Here is a 26,013-nt window from a genome sequence, read left to right as displayed (position 1 = left end):
CAGCAGAGCCTCACCAGGCGTACGTCGCTTTACCTCGAATCTATGACCTACCTCAATCACTTCAAAATTACAAGCTCCAGTTTCTAAGATACCAGTGACAAACTTATGAAACACCCTGTATATCTTAATTTTTATTTGATAAACGGCTTAAAAACAGCTATTTATAGATTATTTCATACATCAATTTCGGTATTTATTTCTTTCTTTGAACAGCAAGTTTTAAAAATATTCATATAGCTTCCTAATTTTTCCGTTGACACCGAACAAGCACGATTTCAAAAGAACAGCATTTTCTTATAATAGCACTTCCTTTTCGTATTGTTAAAGAATTGAAAAGAGCAAATGATAAGAGAGAGCCAAACCAAGAAAATACAAAATATATATATATATATATATACACGTCTCCCCCGTCACAAACGTAGAAATCACCATCACTAAATGGACCGTAACAGTTTGAAATTTATTTTAGAGAGAGAAAAAGAAAATCGAAAGTCATGTTATACCTTACAATTCTTTTAAAAGGACAATGAAATGGATATTTAAAATAAATATAAAGTCGGTTTTTCCGCACCTTGCACGTGATATTGCTTAGAGCGGAGGGGGGGGGGTCGAAGTATCGTCTGCTTCATTTAGGGTTAAAATGGAATATTGATAGGTGTGTGTGGACATAAAGACCTTAGATAGAGGCTTCAATGGCAGGGTTCGTACAAACCTGGAAAACACATAGAAATTTAGAATTTTTACTTTTTTTAGTAAGGTTCCAGGGAAATTTGTGAGGTTTGAGTAATTTTGCTCTGAAAGGATTGCTTCAACTAAATATATATGGGAAAAAATTTGGAAAACTCGGGGAAATATATAGGAGAAAATCGGGAAAACTCTGGGAAATATATGAGAGAAAATCTGGAAAACTTTGGGAAATATATAGGAGAAAATCTGGAAAACTTTGGGAAATATATCGGCAAAACCTGGAAAACTCTGGGAAATATATGGGAAAAATCATGGAAAACTCTGGAAAATATATGGGCAAAAACCCTGTGAAACTCTGCGAAATATATGGGGAAAACCTGGGAAATATATGGGCAAAACCTGGAAATATACGGGCAAAAAACCGTGAAAACTTCAAGAAATCGGTTTTCCAAATATTGTAAGAACCCTGTACCAGATTAAAACGAACCGGCACCATTCTGAAGAAGAATAAATACGTCATAACCGTAGAGAAACCAATGAGCCAAAACCGTTACCGAAATCACTACCTCGATGTACTCTACTCACTCACTTAATACACCGTTGGTAGGGTCCTCAAATTTCTTAGTAGGAGGGGGGGGGGCGAATATCTTAGTGACGTTGCGTGGTACTTTCGATTTTTGTTTCGGTAGACTTTTGAGGATAAAATGTTTGATTATGTATGAAAACAGCGCCGCCTCGTGACCCTAATCGGAGTTAGCTAAGAGAATGTACCATTGGTGCGTGAATGTATTTACTTATTGGGTCATCACTTCATAGTCAAGCTAGCAGTCTTAGCAAACGGTTGGCTATGCCTACGGCTTTGGAGTATTTTACTTAAAATCTTTATTTTCTACATAAAATCAGATTTTTTTTTCATTTATAATTTTTTTTTATTTTGCAAATATTTTTTTTAATTGAAAAAAGGCCTTTTCTATCGGATTTTGGTTTTCTTTATTAAATTTTTTAAGTAATAATCATGAAGTTATCTTTGCACGTGTCGTTTATGGTCACTTTTGGAGCTGTTTTAGTTGTTTGTAATAATAATTTGACAACGTTTAAAGAAAGTGGTAAATATATATTTTATTTCATTTAATTTTTTTAAGTTTGATTTTATGTATTTTTCAGCAGTGTTTTTTGCATTTTCAATTATTTATTTATATTTTGTTATTATTGTAATGGTTTGGTTTAATTTGTTATTGACGAACTAAGGATGGCTGTTTTTTTTGTATTTTGAGAAGTGTTGTAATGGTTGGGTTTTTTGAAATATGGGCTTTATGTATCAGATATTGGAAGTAATCGCTAATATGAGGGTTCGATGTATCAGAGAATCAAAATAATTGGAAATATATAGGCTTAGTATATCAGAAATTTAAAATTATCGCAAAAATATGGGTTCAATGTGTGAGACATTTAAAATAATCGCAAAAATAGGGGCTTTATTTGTGAAAAATTTTAATTAATCGCAAAATAGGGGCTTTATTTGTGAAAAATTTTAATTAATCGCAAAAATAGGGGCTTAATATGTCATAAATTTAAAATAATCGCAAAAATAGAGGCTTTATTTGACATAAATTGAAAATAATAGGAAATATATTGGCTTAATATATATCGCTAATTGAAAATAATCGCAAAAGTATGGACAAAATAATCGCAAAAATATGGGATTAATATATCAGAAATTAAAAACAATTGCAAAAATATGGGCTTAATATATCAGAAATTAAAAATAATCGCAAAAATATGGGCTTAATAAATAATTTAAAATAGTCGCAAAAATATGATCTTAATATATCAAAAAATTAAAATAATCGCAAAAATACGGACTTAATATATTTAAAATTTAAATAAATCCCAAAAAATATGTTATTAACATATGAAGAATTGAAAATAATCGCGAAAATATGGGCTAATAATATCCAAAAAAATTAAAACAATCGCATATAAATATAAACGTATTTAAAAAATATAAAAACCTTTATAAAATTACCTCATAAATATTGAATAGGATATATTTAGTAGTCGCGCGAGAACGTTAAAGAAAAGTGTCGCGAAAGTTATCTTCTCATTTACTAAAAATATCCGCAACAAACGTTTATATAAAAATTGGGAAATAATATCGTTAATAAAAACGTCTCTATCGGTGTATATAGATAAGTCATTCTATTCACGTATACAGAGTCGGACACCGTCAGTAGTACCTTAGTACCCACCGACCGCCTTGCTTTTAAAATATATCATTTTCACTTTATAGGCTAGGTTATTATTAGATGCTGCTGCTATATTTATTATAAGTTTGGTCGCGGTGCGCCTGGATAGGGACTGTCTATACCGTTTTTTTATGCTTTACTCGGTTTTACGCTTATTTTAATCCGATCTTGAAAAATACTGAAAATTCGTAACATAGATATTTCTTCGGGCGGATCGCCAACTAAAACTTAAATCGCCGAGATCGGGTTTACCCCCAAACACCAATATATTATTTTTGTTTTATTTTTTGTTTTTATTTTTACACGTGAAAACGGTTGGTGTAAATTTAGATTTATTTAAAATGGTGCGGTTTTAAGTAATTTAAAAAGGTGATGAAATCGTAATTTATTTTTATAATATGCTTAGTTTTGGACTTATATTAACCAATATATTATTTTACCAGTCAATATGCTATTTTACCACCAAACCAATATATTATTTTATCAGCTAACCGATATGCTATTTTACCAGCTAACCGATATGCTATTTTATCAGCTAACCGATATGCTATTTTATCAGCTAACCGATATGCTATTTTATCAGCTAACCGATATGCTATTTTATCAGCTAACCGATATGCTATTTTACCAGCTAACCGATATGCTATTTTACCAGCTAACCGATATGCTACTTTACCAGCTAACCGATATGCTATTTTACCAGCTAACCGATATGCTATTTTACCAGCTAACCGATATGCTACTTTACCAGCTAACCGATATATTATTTTACCAGCTAACCGATATGATTTTTTACCAGCAAACCGATATATTATTTTACCAGCTAACCGATATATTATTTTACCAGCTAACCGATATATTATTTTACCAGCTAACTAATATAGTATATTACCGGCCGATATAATATTATTTTTCCATTTTGTAAATGGGCACTGTGAAAGTCGATATATTATTTTACCGGCCGATATATTAGTTTACCATTTTGTAAAGTCAGGGAGTTTTAAGATTTGTCTTAAAATTTATGAAATATTAAAGTGTAAAAAATAAGTAAAAAAAAAAATTATTAATTCACGGTATATTTTCTTTAATTAACATAAAAATTAATTAGCTCAGTAATTAGTTGAAAGACATCCTAATTTAATTTAAAAAAATAGGAAATCAGGAATCTGAAATCAGGTACACAAACGTTTGAGGAGAGATAGCACGCTACACGGTCCTAACACGCTCTTATTTCTTTACCATTATATATAATGATGAAATTCATTTAGTACAATATTATCTCTATAAGAAAGTCTATAAAATATTTAAATAAAATTTAAGATGTTTGATCACAGTGATTTAGAAATTCGGAAACTCGCATAAATATTCATATAAAACCTAGGTACAGTCACTATATACTTGTGGCGAAACTAGATTGGTTTCTACATTACATTACATTACATTACGTCTAACCTAGATAAATTATAATCTTATTTCGTATTCTTTAAAATTTAACTACAAACGTTACAAAATATTATGGCAGGCTGCAGAATTTTGACGAAACTTGAATGATATTCAACTCAACGCTTGTATTTTGTACTTGTGAAATATCGGTTCTTTTAACTCTTAGTACTTTTAAAATAATTAGGCTAATGGGTACGAATTATAATGAAGTTATACAGTTTTACTTTAAATAAATTATTTCTTCTTTGGGAAATACCATAATTAAATATTACGTTATATATGAGTGAATGATGTAATTTTAATTGTTGAGGATGGGTTAAGATTGACTGATGTCTGTCTCTCTTCTGTAGATGGTGTCGGTGGTACACACCTGATTTCGGGTTCTTTTTTCTTAACCTTGTGAATTCACGACTCTCGGTTGATTACCACTGACTTGATGGATTTTAGAGAAATTACTTAATTTAATTCAGCCATTTTTCGTCATATATAATGATTAGTTTAGCTCCTCCCATAAAGATACCTTGAGTGAAAATGGCTAGCACACAATAATTCCTAGTAGCTGTATGTATTCCTGTTATTACAGATAGCTAGGCCTAATCGTACGCTTATTCTCTATGAAGTTTTAACTATAAAGAGCTCCTATATTATTTAATTTAGAAACACTTATTTATTTATTTATTTATTTCAATATTTATTATTTTCTTCATAATAAAAAAATTAGAATAATTCTAGAATTTAGTATAAAGACTACCAATATTTATTTTAAGAATGTGGCAATTTCCAGAATAACGTTTTTTTTAAACTAATCTGCCTTTAAATAAGTGTCCACTTAAAATGCAAACACCTTAAGTTAAACAACTTAAACTAAACTTTTCAAAAAAAAAATTAAAAACTTAAAAATCGCACCCACCTTTATTAATTCAACACCACTGGATTTTGCAATCAACACTCTCTTTAAAATTTCACTAAATACTATCTTGAACTTGTATAAATTAAGTTCCAATTGAAGTTTGCAATACAGAATCAATACTGAGGCGCGTTATTACACCTTAATAAATAAAAGTAGTCATAGACAATTGGCCTTGACTTGACTTAGGACAACAGAAGTGTAGAAAGGCCCTAAAAACACCCCGAAATATTTCTTAAAAGGAATTAAATTATGTAACTAAACTTTTTAAGAAAGAATTCATTTTATTATAAACGTTAATTTTGCCACTAGAGATAAAATCATACCAAGAAGTGATATTTAGTTTATTAGGGAGAAAGTATAAATTCGCCACATTTTCAGACAGCTTTATCTCCAGTCCAAACGTATAGTAGGTCCGGAGTTAATCCCCGCCGCCTCTAAAATACAACCAGCCAGCATCTCATTGGTTCTTGAAAACGCACGTCAGCGCGACCGACGCGAATGACGAAAATTACAGTCATATTTTTCGACTGACGAGAGGCTGCGAAATAGCCCGGGGCCTCCTTTTACATCCCCCCTTGTATTTTGAAAAGGGGGACTGGTACTATGGCGCGCGAATACTTAAGCATCTTACACCTTCTCCCTAATAAACTAGAAATCACTTCTTGATCATACTACGGGTACGGGAAGGTGTCCAGCCCAAGATTTAGTTAAAGAAAAATAAAAATCGAAAGTACTATTATATGTCCTACCTTGTTCGTTCATTCTCACTTCAACATGACCTGATTTCATAATATTTCCAGATTGTTTCATATAAGGTTAAGCTAATAAACTATAAGGGATTATTGCTGATAACTTCTGTGGAAGATTCAGCACTTTTAAGAGCTGATAAGTATTTGGGAGTATTTGCTTAAGTAAGGTCATGGTTAGGTTGCTTACTGCCCTTATGAACGTGAGTGAATTTGATATTTAAATTGGGACAACGAGATTTTAATTTTGTTAGTGAATTACTGAAGTTCAACTCTACCGCGCCCAAGGGATTTCATCAGTGGTATTGATGTAACGAATGTGATTTGATTAAACTTAACCTATGACCTTTTACCTTTTTTTATTTTTGATTAACGTAATGGTTGTCCCAAACAGTAGTTTTGAAGTGGGTATTGGGTACATAATATAGTTTAGTTATCCGCTTGTCAGTTGTTATAGAGTTTAAGAGATTAGATAGGTTAAAGTTGAAAGGTCAAGATTACGTTTAGGCCTTTTGACTTTAACGTACACGTTTTGATGTGATTTCATTTGATCTAACCTATGACCTTTTAATTTATTTTTCATTAACGATAAGGTTGTCCCAAACAGTAATTTTGAAGTGGGTATTGGGTAAATTATTTTGTTTAGTTATCAGCTTGACAGTTATAGAGTTTAAGAGATTAGATAGGCTAAAGTTGAAAGGTCAAGATTACGTTAAGGCCTTTTGACGTTAGCGTACACGTTTTGATGTGATGTGATTTGATTTGATATAACCTATGACCTTTTAATTTTTTTTTAATTAACGTAATGGTTGTCCCAAAATGTAGTTTTGAAGTGGGTATTGGGTAGATAATACAGTTTAGTTATCAGCTTGACAGTTGTTATAGAGTTTAAGAGGTTAAAGTTGAAAGGTCAAGATTAATTTTAGGCCTCTTGACGTTAGCGTACACGTTTTGATGTGATTTGATTTGATCTAACCTATGACCTTTTAATTTTTTTTTTGATTAATGTAATCGTTGTCCCAAAAAGTAATTTTGAAGTGGGTATTGGGTAGATAGTTATCCGCTTGTCAGTTGTTATAGAGTTTAAGAGATTAGATAGGTTAAAGTTGAAAGGTCAAGATTACGTTAAGGCCTTTTGACGTTAGCGTACACGTTTTGATGTGATTTCTTAATTAAAATTATATAGTAACGGAGGCATTTTGACGTCCCGGGGCCACAGTTTTGAAGTTATGATTGAAGTATTTTACAGATGACACCTTAAAATTTAATGAAATGACAACTTTAACTATTAGTTAAAACTATCAGGGAAAACCTTACCTGGTAAAGTCAGGGAACTTGTGGGAAAATAATTTTCCATGTTTTGAAACATAACCTGAAGAGTTGATTTAAAAACTAATATACTAAAAAAATACTGTTAAGTGTTAATATTGACAACTTTAGCTTAGTTAAAACTGTCAGGGAAAATCATCAGGGAAAACCTTACACCTGATAAAGTCAGGGAACTTGTGTGTAAATAAATGTACATGTTTTGAAACAACCTGAAGAATTGATAAAAAATAATATTCTTAAACCGTTGTTAATATTGACAACTTTAGCTTAGTTAAAATGGTTAGGGAAAATCCTTAGGGAAAACTTTACCTACTAAAGTCAGGGAACTTGTGTGTAAATAAATGTACATGTTTTGAAACAACCTGAAGAATTGATAAAAAATAGTATTCTTAAACCGTTGTTAATATTGACAACTTTAGCTTAGTTAAAATGTTCAGGGAAGATCCTCAGGGAAATCCTTACCTACTAAAATCAGGGAGGCACTTGTGGCAGGCAACCATGCTTAGATAGATGTAAGTTATTATATAATCGAATGGCATTTAATGTAAAAAATAAAACAAGTAATACTGGGTTTGAGAAGCAAGAAACTTGGTCAAAAGTTTTTTATTTATATTATTTTTTCTATTTTTTTTTTGATTGGGGAAAAAAGTAGGCGCCGTGCGATTTTAATGTTTTGTCTGTCGATGGGGGGACCGGTTTAATAGGAAGTAAAAACTTTTCATTTTAGGCCGACGAAATTCAAAAAAGCCCCCTGTAGCACTGTAGCACCAGCACCACACCGTCTTTTCCAAAGCCATCGGGCTCAACAGTGAAAGTGAAAAAAATAAATGTTATAGGTACACTTTACATTCACTGACTGTTCATACTAAATTATACTTTAGAGAAATAATAATAATAATAATAATAATAACAATAATATATTATATCTTTATAATAATATCGTCAAGGGTTTTTATTGTGTCATTTATATTGAACCTCGTATGCAGGGTGTTTCAGATAAGTCTGCATTTCTTTTCATAAATTAAGGGGGGATATTAATTCTTTGGGAAATCGATTTTGAGTCGAAAATAACATCACCCTTAGGCAAAACAAAATGGAGGCGATGGAAGTATAGAATATTTTCGACTCAAAATCGATTGGTTTCCCAAAGAACAAACATCCCCTTAATTCATTCCATGCAGACTTATCAGAAACACCCTGTATTTATCGCGTAAGGAATAAATACAGCTACTAAGAATAATTGTGCCCCCCTTTCCTTCCCATATCTCCTGCTTTAAATTCTACTCGAATTTTGTGGGTAAGTTCATTGGGCAAAGAAAGACAATGGACTGTATATAGTCTATTTGAATCAATCTTTAGGTTAATGGGGTCATTCAATTATTCAAAACACTCCACAGTCGCACGCGATTATTTCAACGTAGCGTTTATTGAAAATTTGAAAGAATATAACCGTAAGCGATTCTTTTGATCTTTTTTCGCGATTTAAATCAGACGGTTCCGATTACCGAAGTGTGTTATTGGGTGTGTTCTCTGATCAATTTTCAAGAGAAAATCGTCTGGTGTAATCAGGCTATAGTTTACTGGCCTGCATGCCTAGGGTAACGATGCTTATTAACGTCTTGGAAAACCTCTTTGATAATTGGATTCGATGACACATATAGCCTAGGCCTACACAAATTAAAAGAAATAAAATCCCTTAGTTTCAACTAAAACCTCTAAAATAATTATTGCAGTTTGATAATCATTATAAATTATCTGTAGCATTTTAATAAGAAAGATAAAGCATAATTTTTCTGTCTTTCTGTTACTAACGCTCTCACAGCGTTTAGCTTCAGAAGGACGATTACTAACACCTCAAAACCTCTGAAATAATTTTATTATAGTTCGTTAATCATTCAAAATGATTTGTAGCATTTAAATATTAAGAAAGATTGAGTTTAATTTGTCTGTCTTTCTGTTAGTAACACTCTGAAGCGTTTAGCTTCAAAAGTACGATTAGTATCACCTCAAAACCTCTGAATTAGCTATATTATAGTTTGATAAAAACTAAGAATGATTTGAAGCATTTTAGTAAGAAAGATAAAGCTTGAAATTGTCTGTCTTTCTGTTAGTAACGCTCTGACAGCGTTTAGCTTCAAAAGTACGATTAATATCACCTCTGAACCTATAAAATAATTATACTATTGCTTGATAATCATTAAAAATGTTTTGTAGTATTTTAATAAGAACGATAAAGCTTGAAATTGTCTGTCGTTCTGTTAGTAACGCTCTGACAGCGTTTAGCTTCAGAAGTACGATTAATGTCACCACAAAACCTGTAAAATAATTATATTACGGTTTGACATTTATTTAAAATTAAGCATTGTAATAAGAAAGATCAAGTTCAAATTATCTGTCTGTCTTTTAGTAACGCTCTGACAAATATGATTAATATCAGGGATAAATTCAGTATGCCAACTTCAAACATTAAGAAAACTTTTCCATAAAAGCTGAATTTTATCTATAATCGTTGTCAGGTTTATACGGGTTCTTGTTTGTAACGGTTCAATCAATTTGCGGAAGTTCAAAGAGCAATATCGATACTGTTTCCACTTTTACTTCCTCCGTGTACGTAATCAGAGAAATCTAACCTAATTTAAAGGAATGCAGGGCGCCAACTGGTCCTATAATTCCTATAAAATCCTATATTTTGGAAAGTGTCCTATTTTATCCTATATTTTCACAAATTGTCCTATAAAGTCCTATATTTTGAGAATTTTGAAGTAATTAATTATAATTCCTTAAGAAAAACCTCAGAAAATGTCTTGTCTGAGATTTTAGCAGAGCCCCAAATTTGCGGAGCTCGCTTCGCTCGCTCCGGTTATTTATGATTTACTTAATGTTAAATTTAAACAAATTAATTGGCTAATTTTTATAACAATAACAACTCGTGAAAAAATTATTCGACTGAATTTAGACTGGTTTTCATATATGTTCGCCTTGTACGTTATTGCAAATGGTCAGGGAAATTTGTGGAACTTAGTCAGCGAAAACCTGGAAAAGTCAGGGAATTTCATTCCAAAAATTACGAACCCCGTAAAGGCCCAAATTCTAGTTCAGTGGATTTTTTAAAAAACAGTAAACATGATACGAAAATGGTTACTTCTAATCAGAAAACCTTCCTTATACATTAGAGCCAGTATCAAGTCTTACCTACCGCTCCCTTAGAATTAGAATATAAACAAAAGAAAGCCAGAAATAATATCCTATTTTATCGAAAAAATTGAAAAGAGTAATAGGTTCCTAACTGTCTGTTTGTGATATTTTCACAGAATAGATATCATTTTGTTTTACCAGTGGTCCCTTTTTGGTTCCTACTTTTAAAATTTAGGTCCTTATTTTACCCTATTTTTATCGTGAAAAGTCCCTTTTTCCCCTATTTATTTTTGAGGTTTTGGTGGGAGCCCTGTAAGTGATATAGTTGGTGATATTTTTTTTAGCAGTGCAAAGGCATTGTATACTATTTTAATTGAAAAATTAAGCAGTATTTCATTAAAATTGGTCGGTTCTGGTTATATACTAGTCATTTAAGAGTCCTATATTATCCTATAATTTCATGAATCTGGTCCTATAAAATCCTATAATTTCGCCTGGCGAATCCTATTTTTCCTATTAAAAATTTCTCTGCAAGAGTTGGCGCCCTGGGAATGTTTAGCTTCTTCTTTTAATTCTAAAGATGTCATGAAAAATATTTTAAAATTAGAAATTCTATTAAAGTTAGGGAAGATTACGTTGAATTAAGTTAACACACTGTAACCTAAGTCTATGGTTATAACTATATCTGAAGCAGACGACGTGTACGGTTGGGGTATAGAATTCTATTAGACAACTAGTAACACCTGACTAATTTTCCCCACAGAACTCTAATATAATGACGTTTAAAATTTTTTATTTAGTTTAAGTGTTGTTTAGTAGCACCTTAAAATTAAACAGTTTGCTTTTGGGGTTTTTGAAAAATAATTTGCATAAATTAAAAAAAATTAAAAATCTTTAATAAAAAAATAAAATACCGCAGCTCAATAATTCTCGTATAACAAGTTAACGAAACTGGAGTATTTAGTAATTATATGATAATTAGGTGTTAATTAATAAGAACATGTATAATAAATAATTTGGAAACGGGACTCAAGCCTTAGGCTAGATGTAGTAGATCCAAATTTTCCGGAAATAAAATTTAATACAAGCGGAAGTAGCTTCGGTAATTAGGACCTAGAGGGGACAAGTTATAACCAGGTGCCCCGATGAGATGATATCATCATCATTAAGATTTAATTAAAATAATAATTAAAGAAATACGTGGTGTTAGGTAAATCCAAATACGCCCAAATTTCAGAATCCATACATGTTTATAATTAAGCCACCGCATCTGGTATTAAGCCAGAAAATTTTTAATTAATTAATTTATTTTAATCTGGTTTATTTAAAACTAGTTAGAAAAACGGTTCGTTTCTTTATATGTTACGTTAATAAAATTATAATTAACATAATCTTTACGTAATTCCGTTAAAATAAAAAGTTGTTATTCGATTTAATTCCGATGTCACGTTGTTTGCCTCGCATCTTTAACCCGTTTTTAGGATTAGTTTATTTTTTATTATTCTATTGACCTTGATGCTTTCTTTGTTCGAAGGAATTTAGTGTAAATTATCGTGGTTTGTAGGTGGAATTTATGTAATCTATGACTGTGATATGTGTAAGGATTTAAGTGCATGGGAATGTTTTACAATAAGGTTTTTTGGAGTGTCTATAATCTCTTCGAAATTTATGAATTTTTTTTTACTAAAATTTGCAAAGGATTCTTCTCTCTTACTGAATTTAAAGGGTTATGGCTACGAAATTTTTAAATAAATTATTTTCGTTACTGATTTTGACTGGCATATGTTTAGCCAAGTGCCCTGGTTCATTTGGATCTTTTTTTAGTTTGTTTCAAAGTTAAACTATTCCTATTTCTAATTCTACGCAAAATTCGCATATAAAACTTACTCTGAGACTTTCTGTAATAAGTTACATATGCCTATCAAATTTGCTAAGCCTAATTTAATCTTTACTGTAGATTTTATAGGCCTAATTTAATCTTTAATGTAGATTTTGTAGGCCTAATTTAAACCTTTTCGTTTCATTTGTTAACACTAATTGAGAAAAAAATTTATCTAAATTCGTTAAGGCTAGTTCAAACTTTATCAATTCATATTCATTAAGCCTAATTCAAACTTTATCAATTCATATTCATTAAGCCTAATTCAAACTTTATCAACTCGGATTCACTAAGCCTAATTCAAACTTTATCAACCCGGATTCACTAAGCCTAATTCCAACTTTATCAACTCGGATTCACTAAGCCTAATTCAAACTTTATCAACCCGGATTCACTAAGCCTAATTCAAACTTTATCAACCCGGATTCACTAAGCCTAATTCAAACTTTATCAACCCGGATTCACTAAGCCTAACTCTAATCTTTCTCTATCATAACTACAAAACCTAAATCAAACATTTACCTACCGATTGATTAAGTTCACACAACCTAAATTTGCCAACTAATCCTGCTGTAGCTAAGCCTAAATCAAACATTTTTACCCAAAATTTGCTTACACTCAAGCCTAAATTCACCACCTACAAAATCGGGTTTCGCAGGAGAAAAATCATTTATTTATTTATCCAAAAGAAATCGAAATTAGAAATTTAAACACGAGGTTTATACAACATTTCTCCAGCCAAATACTATTCAAACATTGTTTTTCCTCATTTTGCTTTTAGTCAAATATCAAACAATGATAAATACAGAAATAAAATTCATACGAATTCGGGCCGTCTCGGTTTGAAGCGGTACTATGGTAAATTTTGGAAGATTTTTTTATACATTGAAATTAAATCTTAAACAGTGTGATATGAAAAACTAAAAAAAACTTGTTCAAATAAGGGTTTTTTTCCCATAAAAAGTTAAAAAAGCCGACAAAAAATGTTTAATCTGTCAATGTAGCCTAGTTAGGAGCTTCATGGTGTCGGTGACACAATTTTCGTGAATGATATTTACGAATTTTTATGTGTAAAAGTGTATTTTATACATCCCGTCTAACAGGTTTCAAATTATACTTTAGTTTCAGTGTTAAAAACGCGTTGTTTATTTAGTATATGGTAAACCCCGTGCTGTTTTAGATTGAAATTTAATTTTTTTCTTCACTATTTTGTATTTAACCAAGAAGTGATATCTAGTTTATTAGGGAGAAGGTATAAGATGCCTAAGTATTCCCCGCGCCATAGTCCCAGTCCCCTTTCAAAATACAAGGGGGGACGTAAAAGGAGGCCCCGGGCTATTTCGCAGCCTCTCCTCAGTCGGAACAGACGTAATTTTCGTTGTCATTCGCGTCGCGCTGACGTGAATTTTCAAGAACCAATGAGATGCTGGTTGTTGTAATTTAGAGGCAGGGATTAACTCCGGACCTACTATACGCTTGGACTGGAGATAAAGCTGGATATGTGGCGAATTTATACCTTCTCCCTTATAAACTAGATATCACTTCTTGATTTAATATTATAAGTTCATAAGATATGTTCATCCATAAGTTTGTAAAGTCTGGTTACAAACTGGAGCTTGTAATTTTGAAGTGACGTATAGATTCGAGGTAAAGCGACGTACGCCTGGTGAGGCGATGCTGTCAAAGGCTTAGTAATGCAGACTAAATAGGAGCTAGATGGAAATCCTGGAAAATTTTATATAAAAACACAAAGATTGTACCTAGAGTACTGGCCCTAATAATATTTGTTTGTAACGTCAATCACTAAGTTGTTCTTCGGAAAATATTTCATTCTTAAAAAACACCTATTATTATTGTAAAATTTATAAAATACCAAAGTCGTTTAGTAAGGGAAACAATGCCTACCCCATTATGTTGTTTACCATCGATTAACCCATTAAAATTTATGTTTTACATCTACTTGAACATTATCGTTTCAAAAAAGCCGAGCGGAAGTTATGGGATACTTATTTTCGAAACGATAATGAAGATATAATAAATAAAAAAATTATAAATAAATAAGTAAATAAAGGGTAATTTAATGTTTATCCCCACGAACCATTTTAAGTTATTATTCTACAACGTAGCTCTAATATCCAATTAATCTAATATTGCTTTAAAGAATTTTATAATTTACTAAAATATTAAAACAAAATTTTAACAAGAATAATTTAATAAATGAATAAAAGTTAATTTAATGCTAATCCCCACACACCATAATTGAATTTTTCTACAATTAATATAAAATGTTGATACACATTTTTATAATTTACTAAGATATATTAAATTAAGATACTAACAAAAATAAATAAATAAATATTTAAAAATATTAAATAAATAAGGATTATATAATAAATATGTAAAAATAAATATATGATAAATAAATAAAAATTAATAATAATTAAAAAATAAATAATAAATAAAAATAAATAAATAAATAAAAATAGAAAATAAATAAATAAAAATAGAAAATAAATAATAAATTATAATAATAAATAAATAAATAAATAAATAAAAATAAATAATAAATAAATAAAAATAGAAAATATATAATAATAAATAAATAATAATAACCAATAAATAATAAATAATTTATAAATAAAAAGTATAAGGTAATTAAATGTTAATCCCAAACACCATATTAAATTATTCTACAATGTAGCTCTAAAAACCAATCAATATAAAATACTGATACACAATTTCATAATTTACTACGATATGCTAGTTCCCACACACCATTTTAAATTATTCTCCAATGTAGCTCTAAAATCCAATTATTCTAAAATTCTGATAAACAATTTTATAATTTAATACTGTAGACAATAGCCGGAAAAAATGTCCACCCTCTATAGAATAGATTAGATTTAAATTATTTCTGAAAGTAACTTCCTTCTAGAAATAATTTATTACAAAATTGAATTCAATCCGAGTTATATTATAGCCTTAAGCATGTTTGTCCGGGCTCACAGCATCACGCTTTAACTCCTACACAATAGTAATAGACAATGGATTAAATAGATTTAAAAACCCTCTTAAATTGTTTAAATCTTAATTCGAGTCAAATTACTTCCGGATACAAACACCTATAGCTTCACACTTCACGTACGGAAGTGTGATAAACAGATTTCAAGATAAATTAATGCGATGAGAGTTGATTAAAGACTGGAGTGGAATTAAGTTAAGATTGGTTGACATGGATGTGAATTTTTTTATTTGGATTTTATTTTGTAAATGGGACGTAGAGGGTTGGAGAAAAGGAAACCTATTGGGGTTTCAAAATTACGGAATTATTTGTTTTAGGGAATACTTCAGGGAATTTGAAAATTAGAATTATGTGTCAGAGAACTGTCGTGGAATTTGAAATTTGGTCTTGTATATTAAAGGAACTCTCGCAGAGTTTGAAAATCGTCCCTAAATTTTTGGGGAATCGTCAGGTCATTTGAAAATTGGCATTATGTGTCAGAGAACTGTCGGGGAATTTGAAATTTGGTCTTGTATATTAAAGGAACTCTCACAGAGTTCGAAAATCGGCCCTAAATCTTTGAGGAATCGTCAGGGAATTTGAAAATCGGCCCTAAATCTTTGAGGAATCGTCAGGGAATTTGAAAATCGGCCCTAAATCTTTGGGGAATCGTCAGGGAATTTGAAAATCGGCCCTAAATCTTTGGGGAATCGTCAGGGAGTTTGGAAATAGGCCTTAAATGTTTGGGGATTATTCAGGGAGTTTGGAAATCGGCCTTAAATGTTTGGGGAATCGTCAGGGAATTTGAAAATCGGCCTTAAATGTTTAGAGATTCTTTAGGGAATTTGAAAATCGGCCTTAAATGTTTAGAGATTCTTTAGGGAATTTGGAAATCGGCCTTAAATGTTTAGAGATTCTTTAGGGAATTTGGAAATCGGCCTTAAATGTTTAGAGATTCTTTAGGGAATTTGGAAATCGGCCTTAAATATTTAGGAATTCTTTAGGAAATTTCAAAATGGACCTTAAAGTTTTGGGAATTCGTCATCAGCGAATTTGAAATTTGGAATTATATGTTAAAGGAACTATCAGATAATTTGAAATTCTGCCTTAAATGTTTAGTGAATCATCTGGAAATTTGAAAATCGGCATTAAATGTTTGGAAATTTGCCAAGGAATTTGAAAATCGGCCTCAAGTATTAATATAAATCAGATAAAACGTTAAATAAATAAATCTAAAATCTCAGGATAAAATCTTAATTTCAATTTGAAAATTGGCATTAAACATCAGAAGAAAATAAACTGTTTTGAAATATCAGAGTATATAAATTTAAATTCCATTTCAACCTCTATTTAATTAATAAACCCTTATAAATAATTAATAAAATAAAAAAACCAGAATAAAAAACACCCTAGTCATTAATAACACATTTAAATTTGACCCCTTATTAAGTAATTTGACCTCTACCACCACCACTAATTCTTGTATAGGAAAATCCCTAAAAAGTAGAAACAAGTCCCCTAGCCCCACTACTTTTTATGAATTTCAAATTTATAATTTTCAAACATTGGACCTCAATACATACAACTTTTATTTGATACCAGTTTATAGTTATGTATTTCTTATTTTTTTTTATTTTTGGAGTCAAAATTGGGAAGAAATAAAATAAAAAACTACATCACTTCCGGGTCGTGTTTATGTTACCTTCTGGCGGTAATTTTTGCTTGGCCCGTGTGGTGTAAAATTTCACTTTTTTATTATCTTTCACTTTCGACTTAAACATTTAGGGGACAGGCGTTGCCTCGTTGAAAGTAACTTTTGCTTTTACTTTTAGTTGTTGTAATTTAAATTTAATTATTTTTATGGGTCGTTTATATATTGGGGGGATCGTCCCGTATTCTGTCTTGTCAGTTCTTGATATATATTTATCGATCATTTAATAAGAGCATTGATTGCATTTGTTGTATGTATGTAAATTCGAGGGGTTTTTTTTTTGGTGTTGTTACAAAATTGAGGCTGGAAATGGATTCTTTTTAATGTAGAGGGTGTTTCAAGTAAAGTGGTGGTTGGATCGAAGTATTGTGGGATTGTTCTATGGGAAATTGATTTTAAGTCAAAAATATAACTTATATGAAATTACGTAAATGCACTAATTAAACGAGAAAAGTTTTGACATAAAATTGTTAATGCAGTTCAGGGAGCCCATCGGTAATAATATAATTCCTATGAAATCCTATATTTTTTAATCTGTCCTATATTATCCTATAATTACATGAAAGGTCAGACTATAATATTCCCTATATTTTTGACTTAATTTGGGAAGTTTTCGTTTATAGTTACCCTAAAATTTATTTGTCTCTTTTATGATCGAGATCACATTTGACTAGACATGTCCGAAATTGCTTCAAAGGCTCGCTCAGGATTTTTATAATTATATTATATTTTAATTAATTTCCTCTGAATTTTCAAAGTAAAATCAAATTTGTTATTATTTTATTTTTTTTTTTCCAGATTTTTCTACATTATTTAAGCCAAATAGTATTATATATGATCATCATTTTTTATCCCTATATTTTCCTATAAAAACAGTAACACATGATTTTTTCTACTATAAAATCCTATAACTCAAAATAAAATTATTTCCAATTTTCTTATAAGGAATTTAAATATTTGGCTGGGCTCCTTGCGAGTCTAACTGTCCGACACCTTTAGATTTAAACTTGATTTATATTCTTAGCATATAGTTTGGGTGGGTAACTAACCCTCTATTCTTCATCGTTCGTTACTTGTTACGTTTCTAACAAATTACGATCAGGGGAGTTTGGGAGTTTTCCTTCGAAGGTATTTTTTAATTGGTTGTATTGTTTTCTTAAACAAGGGTGGTGTTTGTCTTTCTTTTTCTTTCTTCTTTAAGTGTTCTTGTTAACTTCCGGGGATGTATAACAATTTCCGGATCTAAGTGAGATCTCCTATGGAGTGCCACTTGATTGATGTGCTAGCTGGGCGTCAGTCACTAGTCAGGCTTGCTTAAAATTCAATTTACGATTACTGAATTTTAATTTTAAATTTTTTTTTCTAAAAAGACTTTTGACATAGTTTTTGACTTAAACGGTGTACCGGGGAAATTCGTTTTTTATTTTTATAGTAGGGTTTTTTAACGGGCCAAAATAACTTTGGTTGCTGGTTCTTTTTAGTTTCAAACATAAGTAAATAAGTAGTCAAAATATGTTTACAAATTTAGGCAAATAAGCAGCAAAAACGAGTTGACCAATTTATGCAAATAAGCAGCAAAAACGAGTTGACCAATTTATGCAAATAAGCAGCCAAAATACATTTAGCAATTATGTAAATAAGCAGCCAAAATGAGTTGACCAATTTATGCAAATAAGCAGCCAAAATGAGTTGACCAATTTATGCAAATAAGCAGCCAAAATGAGTTGACCAATTTATGCAAATAAGCAGCCAAAATGAGTTGACCAATGATGCAAATAAGCAGCCAAAATGAGTTGACCAATTTATGCTAATAAGCGGCCAATACAAGTTGGCCAATTTATGTAAATAAGCAGCCAATACAAGTTGGCCAATTTATGTAAATAAGCAGCCAATACAAGTTGGCCAATTTATGCAAATAAGCAGCCAAAATGAGTTGACCAATTTATGCAAATAAGCAGCCCAAATACGTTGACCAATTTATGCAAATAAGCAGCCCAAATACGTTTACCAATTTATGCAAATAAGCTGCCAATATATGTTTACCAATTTATGCAAATAAGCTGCCAATATAAGTTGACCAATTTATGCAAATAAGCAGCCAGAATAAATTAACCAATTTATGCAAATTAGCAGCCAGAATAAATTAACCAATTTATGCAAATAAGCAGCCAGAATAAATTAACCAATTTATGCAAATAAGCAGCCAGAATAAATTAACCAATTTATGCAAATAAGCAGCCAGAATAAATTAACCAATTTATGCAAATAAGCAGCCAGAATAAATTAACCAATTTATGCAAATAAGCAGCCAGAATAAATTAACCAATTTATGCAAATAAGCAGCCAGAATAAATTAACCAATTTATGCAAATAAGCAGCCAGAATAAGTTTACTAATTTATGTAAATAAGTAGCCAGAATAAGTTCTTAATTTTCGACAATAACAATAAAACCAAACCATCATTAAATGAAACTTTTTATGGGAGATTCAAAATTTTTTTTTAAATATTCAATACATACATGATCTTTCTAATGAAAAGAGAAAGAATAATAGCATTGAACTCTCCATAAAAAAAAACACTGCTGATTAATTAACCAACTTCCTTTGAAATCATTAAAACATCGCGAACGAACCAATTAAATTTCAGCATTCAATCAATCCCAATTGATGGAAAACAGCCGTTCTCAATATACGCAACCATCTAAATCATCATACAGCTTAGACGATGCTCAAAGTAGTTTACACGCCTTCCTAATCCGCAAAGCCGAGGATGTCCGGGACGTAGTACGTCACGGATATGTCCGCAATCAACTACCCATCCTGGACCCATACCGTTTGGACACCATCAAACTGCTTATGCAAGAATCAGAAGGATTCGTTAACCTTACCTTGAAGAAGGCCGTCATTACCGGCCTTGGCGACTTCAGGGTTAAAGACGTCGCCAGTAACCTCGAAGCCGGACAAGCCAGTGTCCTGCTGAGTTACCCTGAGATTCGTATCCGTGGTGTTTATAAGTTGAAGGGATTCCTCAACCCACCATTCTCGCAGAAGTTAAGCGACGAGGGTGTGTTTGAAGCCACGATTCAACGTGGTGGCGCCACATGGTCCACTTTCTTATCGCCATTAAACGATGAAGAGGTTAGGGTTAGCCAGACTGACGTCAGCGCCTTTTTTGATGACGTAACGCACGACTTTAAAAGCTTCTCCAAGAAGGAAAACTTGGAAAACGTCACTGAGTTGTTGGAGACGTCCGCAGCTGCCGTTCTGGAAAAAATGCAAAAAATCATCGAGGACAGTTTGAGCACCGCGTTTGGAGTGTCGTTAACCAAGAGCTCTTGGACGCCACCACCTAAATCGGACATCTTTCACTCGCATCATACGTCCAGCAGCAAGAGTATCTCCAAGAGACAAGTACCATGCAACAATGGTGAAGAATTAGACGAGTATGTCAAGACGTTACTTAGCTTCGCCGGAAGAATTGTACGTTTGATGGAACCGATTGGTTTCCCGAATGTCACGGCTTATATCGACAACAATATGATTGTGTTCTTTTACAATGGACGTGCCCGTGGGGTTTCATCGCTTTCGAGTCGCAAGACACCGTACGTCTTCTGTCCAAACAACACAATTACTTTGGGAATGGTTGTAGGTTTCAGTAGCCTGAATATCCAAGCCAATTATCGCGTTTTGCAAGATTATCAAACTCTCTTGTTCAATGGTGAGGCTGAAATTAAAGTCTCTGACCCCGTCACCTTTGTCCAGTTGACCCAAACAACCTTACCGGACACGACGGAACAAACGTTGGATCGCTTGAAGATATGGAGCATTGGAAAAATTCAAATTTTGTTAAAAGGCTTAGGTAATTTGACCAGGGCAGTGTCCATGCTCTTAACCAACACTATTAACCAGGATCCATCGCCATTTGTGGGTATGATCGAGTCGCAACTGACCGATATGTTGAGGCAACAACTGGCCAATATTAGTGTCCCGTTGTTTTCATTGATTTAAAAATCTCTTTTGAAATTCCGGCTCAATGTGAAGTGACCTGTGAACTTTGACCTTGTGAAACTTTAAGGTGAAATAACGCGAACTGTCTAAATAGATCTTTTCATTGAGTTAAACATTAATTGAATTTAGTTATTGAAGTTTATGGACGATTTTTTTTTTTGAAATCGCCAAAACAAATTTAATTATTCTTTTTCTTCAGAATATATTCCAATTATGGATGCATTCCCGGTGAATCTTATATATATACATAGTTATTATCTTACTTGTAATTAAATTTAATTGTTATTTTTGTGTTAATTGTAATTTGGAGTGTTGTTTAGGATCTAACGGTTGATTGTTATGTCAGTAAGTAATTTAGATTATTTTCATTTTAAGTTTAATAACTTAAAAAGAGTTAATTTTAGGCTTATGTCATTATTTTGATGTTTTAGGCTTAACAACTTAAGAATGACGCCATAGTTTGACTTTTTAGGCTTAGTGACTTAAGAATGACGTCGTTTTTGACCTTTTAGGCTTAGAAAGTTAAGAATGACGCCATTTTTTACCTTTTAGGCTTAGAAAGTTAGGAATGACGCCATTTTTTACCTTTCAGGCTTAGAAAGTTAAAAATGAAGTCGTTTTTTGACCTTTTAGGCTTAGAAAGTTAAGAATGACGTAGTTTTTTGACCTTTTAGGCTTAGAAAGCTAAGAATGACGTAGTTTTTTGACCTTTTAGGCTTAGAAAGTTAAGAACGACGCCGTTTTTTGACCTTTTAGGCTTAGAAAGTTAAGAATGGCGTCGTTTTTTGAACTTTTAGGCTTAGAAAGTTAAGAATGGCGTCGTTTTTTGAACTTTTAGGCTTAGAAAGTTAAAAATGACACCATAGTTTGACTTTTTAGGCTTTACAACTTAAGGACTCTTTATTTTGACGTTTTAAGCTTAAATCATTTGAAAATTCTTATTATTTTGAAAGCTTAAAACTAAAATTTCGTAATATTTTGATCAAAAAACCTCTACTTAATTTGAAATTTCTATATTTAGGCTAAACTTAATTCATATCTTCATTCCAATGTATCCTTTATTTCCAATAATTCATTAAGCCTAACACAACTTTGAACGATCATTAAATGTGTATAATTGTTTGTAGTAAATATAGTTAGCAATTCTTTATAATTATCATCATTGATGATAATATTTTTGTACAAAATAAACCAGTTAAAGTGTTAAAAAAACGTTTCTATTAAAAAAACACAAGAAATAAAATAAAAATGTGCAGGTATTATTTTTACTTAAAATTAAGGGGCATGATTCATTTTATTTTATTTTAGGATTAAAATTATTTTAAAATAACTTTTAAATTTTATTGACAGTTTGAACAAAGGTTTGGTAACCACTGACGCGTGTTGGGTGCGGCGATACGAAAAACGCTATTGTTAACTGGGAATTTTACGGATTTTTTTACTAAAATATTCGTTCTATATTCGTGGTTTGACCTTCGGATAACCTCTATGAGGGTGTTTTTTTACTTGGGTATTAAAAAAATAGGGGCACATCCTATTTCTGAAATCGGATTTTTATCTGATATCTTACCGATTTCGCTTCAATGAAATTTGAAAGCAAAGTCGTGGCTATAAATAATTTTCTTTTCAAACTAGTTGCGAAAATTCAGTTGATTTTATTTTTTCTTAAATTTATTTATCTCAAATTTGTGTATGGGTAAATTTGACAAGAAAAGTAACAGTTGTGAAATTTAATCCTATTTCAAATGGAAGGATTTTTTAAAAACTATTTGACCCCACCCCTTTGTTTTTCTGCAGTGAAAACCAAAAGCACGTGAGCTTGAGAGTTAAGCCTAATTAGAATTAACCTTTGTCCGCAGTATCGTCTGCTAGAAATAGGGTTAAAATGGAACATTGATTATGTTCCTGGTAAAGTCAGGGATTTTAATAATGGTATGGGTGTCTGGGAATTTTTTAATTGTCATTTAAGTCAGGGAATTTCGTTGTACTTGCATGAAAGTGTGTAAAGTCTTGGAATACTTGTAATTTTCAAACACTCCTTTCTGAATTTTCTGCAAATTAAACTTGGTCACGGAAAGTGACTTAATTTGATCAGGGAAAGTGGCTTAATTTGATCAGGGAAAGTGGCTTAATTTGATCAGGGAAATTGGCTTAATTTGATCAGGGAAATTGGCTTAATTTGATCAGGGGAAAGTGACTTGATTTGATCAGGGGAAAGTGACTTGATTTGATCAGGGGAAAGTGACTTGATTTGATCAGGGAAAGTGACTTAATTTGATCAATGGAAAATGACTTTCTATGATCGGATAAAAATAGCTTTAGATGATCCGGGGTAAAAATGACTTTAGATGATGAGAGGGAAAGTGGCTTTAGATGATCAGGGCTCAGGGAGTTTTTTAATAAAAAAATATGTGGCAAGATTGAAATAATAGCGAATGAACACAAACGTTTAAAAACTAAATCAGATTTTTCAGCCAATCTATAGATAATTAAATTTCGAAATACCAAAACCCAAAATAAATTGAAATTCCTTATCATAATCCCCATCCCTTTCCCAAACACAACAAAAAATCCATAAATAAACGCCCAACCAAATATTTTTAATCCAAATTAACATCCTTTAAAAAATAAAAAATAAATAAAAACACTACAGTTTAAAGTTAATTACAAAGAAGAATATTACTTATTTTTAAACTCATTTAAATGAAAAGAAATAAAAAAGGATATCTGATAAACAAACCAGGCGTTAAATTTAAAAAAACCACCATAAAACCCCGAATTAAAACAAACCATATTTAATTTATATTTTATTTTTCCTTAAAAATTAAGCATTTTTCTAGTATAGCCTAAAGCCATATTTAGTACAGCCCTTTTATTTTCTTTTTTTAATAAAATGCCAACAAATTCACTTTCATCGGCTATAGGGGGCGCGCTGGCCCGTCTTGAAAGCGAATCTTGTGTTCTATTTTACTAGAGAAAATTTTAAAAACCTGTTTAACGTCTTTTTGTTTCAACGATATTATAAAGGAAATTCACGGAAATTCAAAATTTCACCCTAAGTAAGGATAGGCTTTAGACGTGTTCTATTTTTACCCCGTTTCTTTTTTTTTCTTTTTCGTCTGGTTTTTTTTTATATTTTATTTTAAGTTCATTGGCCCCCTCGCTTTTGCCATCTTGGGGGTGGTTAGGTTTTTTTGTGACGTCATTGTTTATGGGTAAAAACATTGAATGCATGCGTCTAATAATGAAAATATGTTCCGACTGAAGATATTTTTGAATGTGATTCGTGATGTGGTAATATGTTTTTTTTTTAAGATTTTAGAAGCAAGGGGTTTAAAATTTTTTTTTTTGGGTTATTGGAAGTTGGTTGGTGAGTTTCATTGCCCCTTTAAATAGTGATTTGATTAATTGATTGAGTTGTGATGCCTAAAATAATTAATTTTAAATTTAAGTAAGATATTAATTCCGTAATTAAAATTGCTAAATAATTTGTGAAACCATAAGTTAATAAGATATATTCCTCCATAAGTTTGTCACTGGTAACTTAGAAACTGGAGCTTGTAATTTTGAAGTGAATGAGGTAGGTCATAGATTCGAGGTAAAGCGACATACGCCTGGTGAGGCGCTGCTGTCAAAGGCCTAATTAGTAATGCAGACTAAATAGGAGCTAGATGGAACTTGGCCCTGCAAAATTAATTAACCACCGAGTGTATAGTACTTCAATTCTCGCTTCCGTCGTTCGCGAACTAGTTATCTCGAGCTGTAAGTCTCTCAGTAGCATTACAAACTGTATAGGTAGTGTTATACTTATCTTGTAGCATATTTTATAAACTTATGGTTACAACAAATCCATTTTCCTGTTTATTTAAATTAAGTCCAATTAAATTAATAAGGATGATTTACTTTCATCTCGATCGAAAGAATGTTTAAGGTATTTCAATTGACTTTAATCGAAGCTCGTTAACTTTATTGACTAAATTATACATCATTTAATTTATTCAAGCTAGACTTAACACGCTAACTAGTTTTAAAATTTATTGCCCCAAAAATAAAGTTTTGATTTTTGAAGCTTCCGAATTTTTGGTAACATTTATATTTTCAAATGAGGAGAGGAAGTCATTTGAAGAAAAATTCATTCCTCGTGTGTCAGTCACAAATGTTGAACATAAATAATGTTCAATGTGATTTTATTATAAGTAACATAACGAAGGTGAGTATGACAATAAAATACATTAAAATAAAACATGATTTCCGAAAAATCAACTTTTAATTCGTCAAAATTAGCTTTTGTACAAGCGACCCCAGGTGAGGCAGAGCCAATAGATATAAATAGGAATGCATACAGCTAATTGGAATTATAGTATATTCATTTTCGCTCAATTTATCGAGTTATCATCCAATGAAAACACAGAAAGACGTCAAAATTTTGAGACGTGACGTATAGTAAGTTCTCAAGCCCACAAAATCCGCATAGAAATTAATATGGGGCCAAAATGATTCCTAGTAGCTGTATGTATTCCTGGTCACACGCGACGTTGTTGGGTGCGTTCCGTGAAAGAAACAGGCGATAGCGTATAGTTATGTATCCTGTGTTTTTGTTACCTGCAACTAAACGCATCTTTTTGATGTCGACGAAAAACAGTAAACACTTCTTAAATGAAGCCGATTGGTGCCCACGTTGTTGGCTGCGTTCAGCTAGATAAACCGATGACTTACCCGCATTTTCGATACCTACGACTGAACGCATCTTTTTGACGTTACAAAAGAGTAAACCCTTACTAAAACAATCGGATTAGTGCCCACATTGTTGGCTGCGTTCAGCGAGATAAACCGATCAATTACCTGCATTTCGATACCTATGACTGAACGCATCTTAGTGATGTATTCAAATAAAAAAAGGAAAAAAACAGCAAAGCCT

The 26,013-nt window shown here is 31.5% G+C and overlaps 1 protein-coding gene across 1 annotated transcript; it reads left to right on the top strand.

Annotated features, from left to right (window-relative positions):
* Positions 1-1,685: 1,685 nt before the first annotated feature.
* On the top strand, positions 1,686-21,583 carry LOC149679735 (uncharacterized). The gene is made up of 2 exons (XM_089835747.1): positions 1,686-1,793; positions 19,735-21,583. The coding sequence occupies exons 1-2, from the start codon at positions 1,703-1,705 to the stop codon at positions 21,093-21,095; spliced, it is 1,452 nt and encodes a 483-aa protein (XP_089691873.1). The 5' UTR covers positions 1,686-1,702; the 3' UTR covers positions 21,096-21,583.
* The last annotated feature ends 4,430 nt before the right edge of the window (positions 21,584-26,013 follow it).

This window comes from Phalangium opilio, unplaced genomic scaffold (assembly GCF_054372755.1).
Source record: "Phalangium opilio isolate 3A_F unplaced genomic scaffold, DU_Popi_V2 ptg000041l_1, whole genome shotgun sequence".
NCBI lineage: Eukaryota > Metazoa > Arthropoda > Arachnida > Opiliones > Phalangiidae > Phalangium > Phalangium opilio.
The sequence above is the reverse complement of the archived record's forward strand: the minus strand, read 5'-3'. Positions and strand labels throughout refer to the sequence as shown.

Excerpts from the sequence above, each read along its gene's own strand:
- LOC149679735 (XM_089835747.1), top strand. The coding sequence starts at position 1,703 with ATGAAGTTATCTTTGCACGTGTCGTTTATGGTCACTTTTGGAGCTGTT. Across the intron at positions 1,794-19,734 it reads GACAACGTTTAAAGAAAGTG|CATTCAATCAATCCCAATTG; the intron begins GTAAATATATAT and ends ATTAAATTTCAG.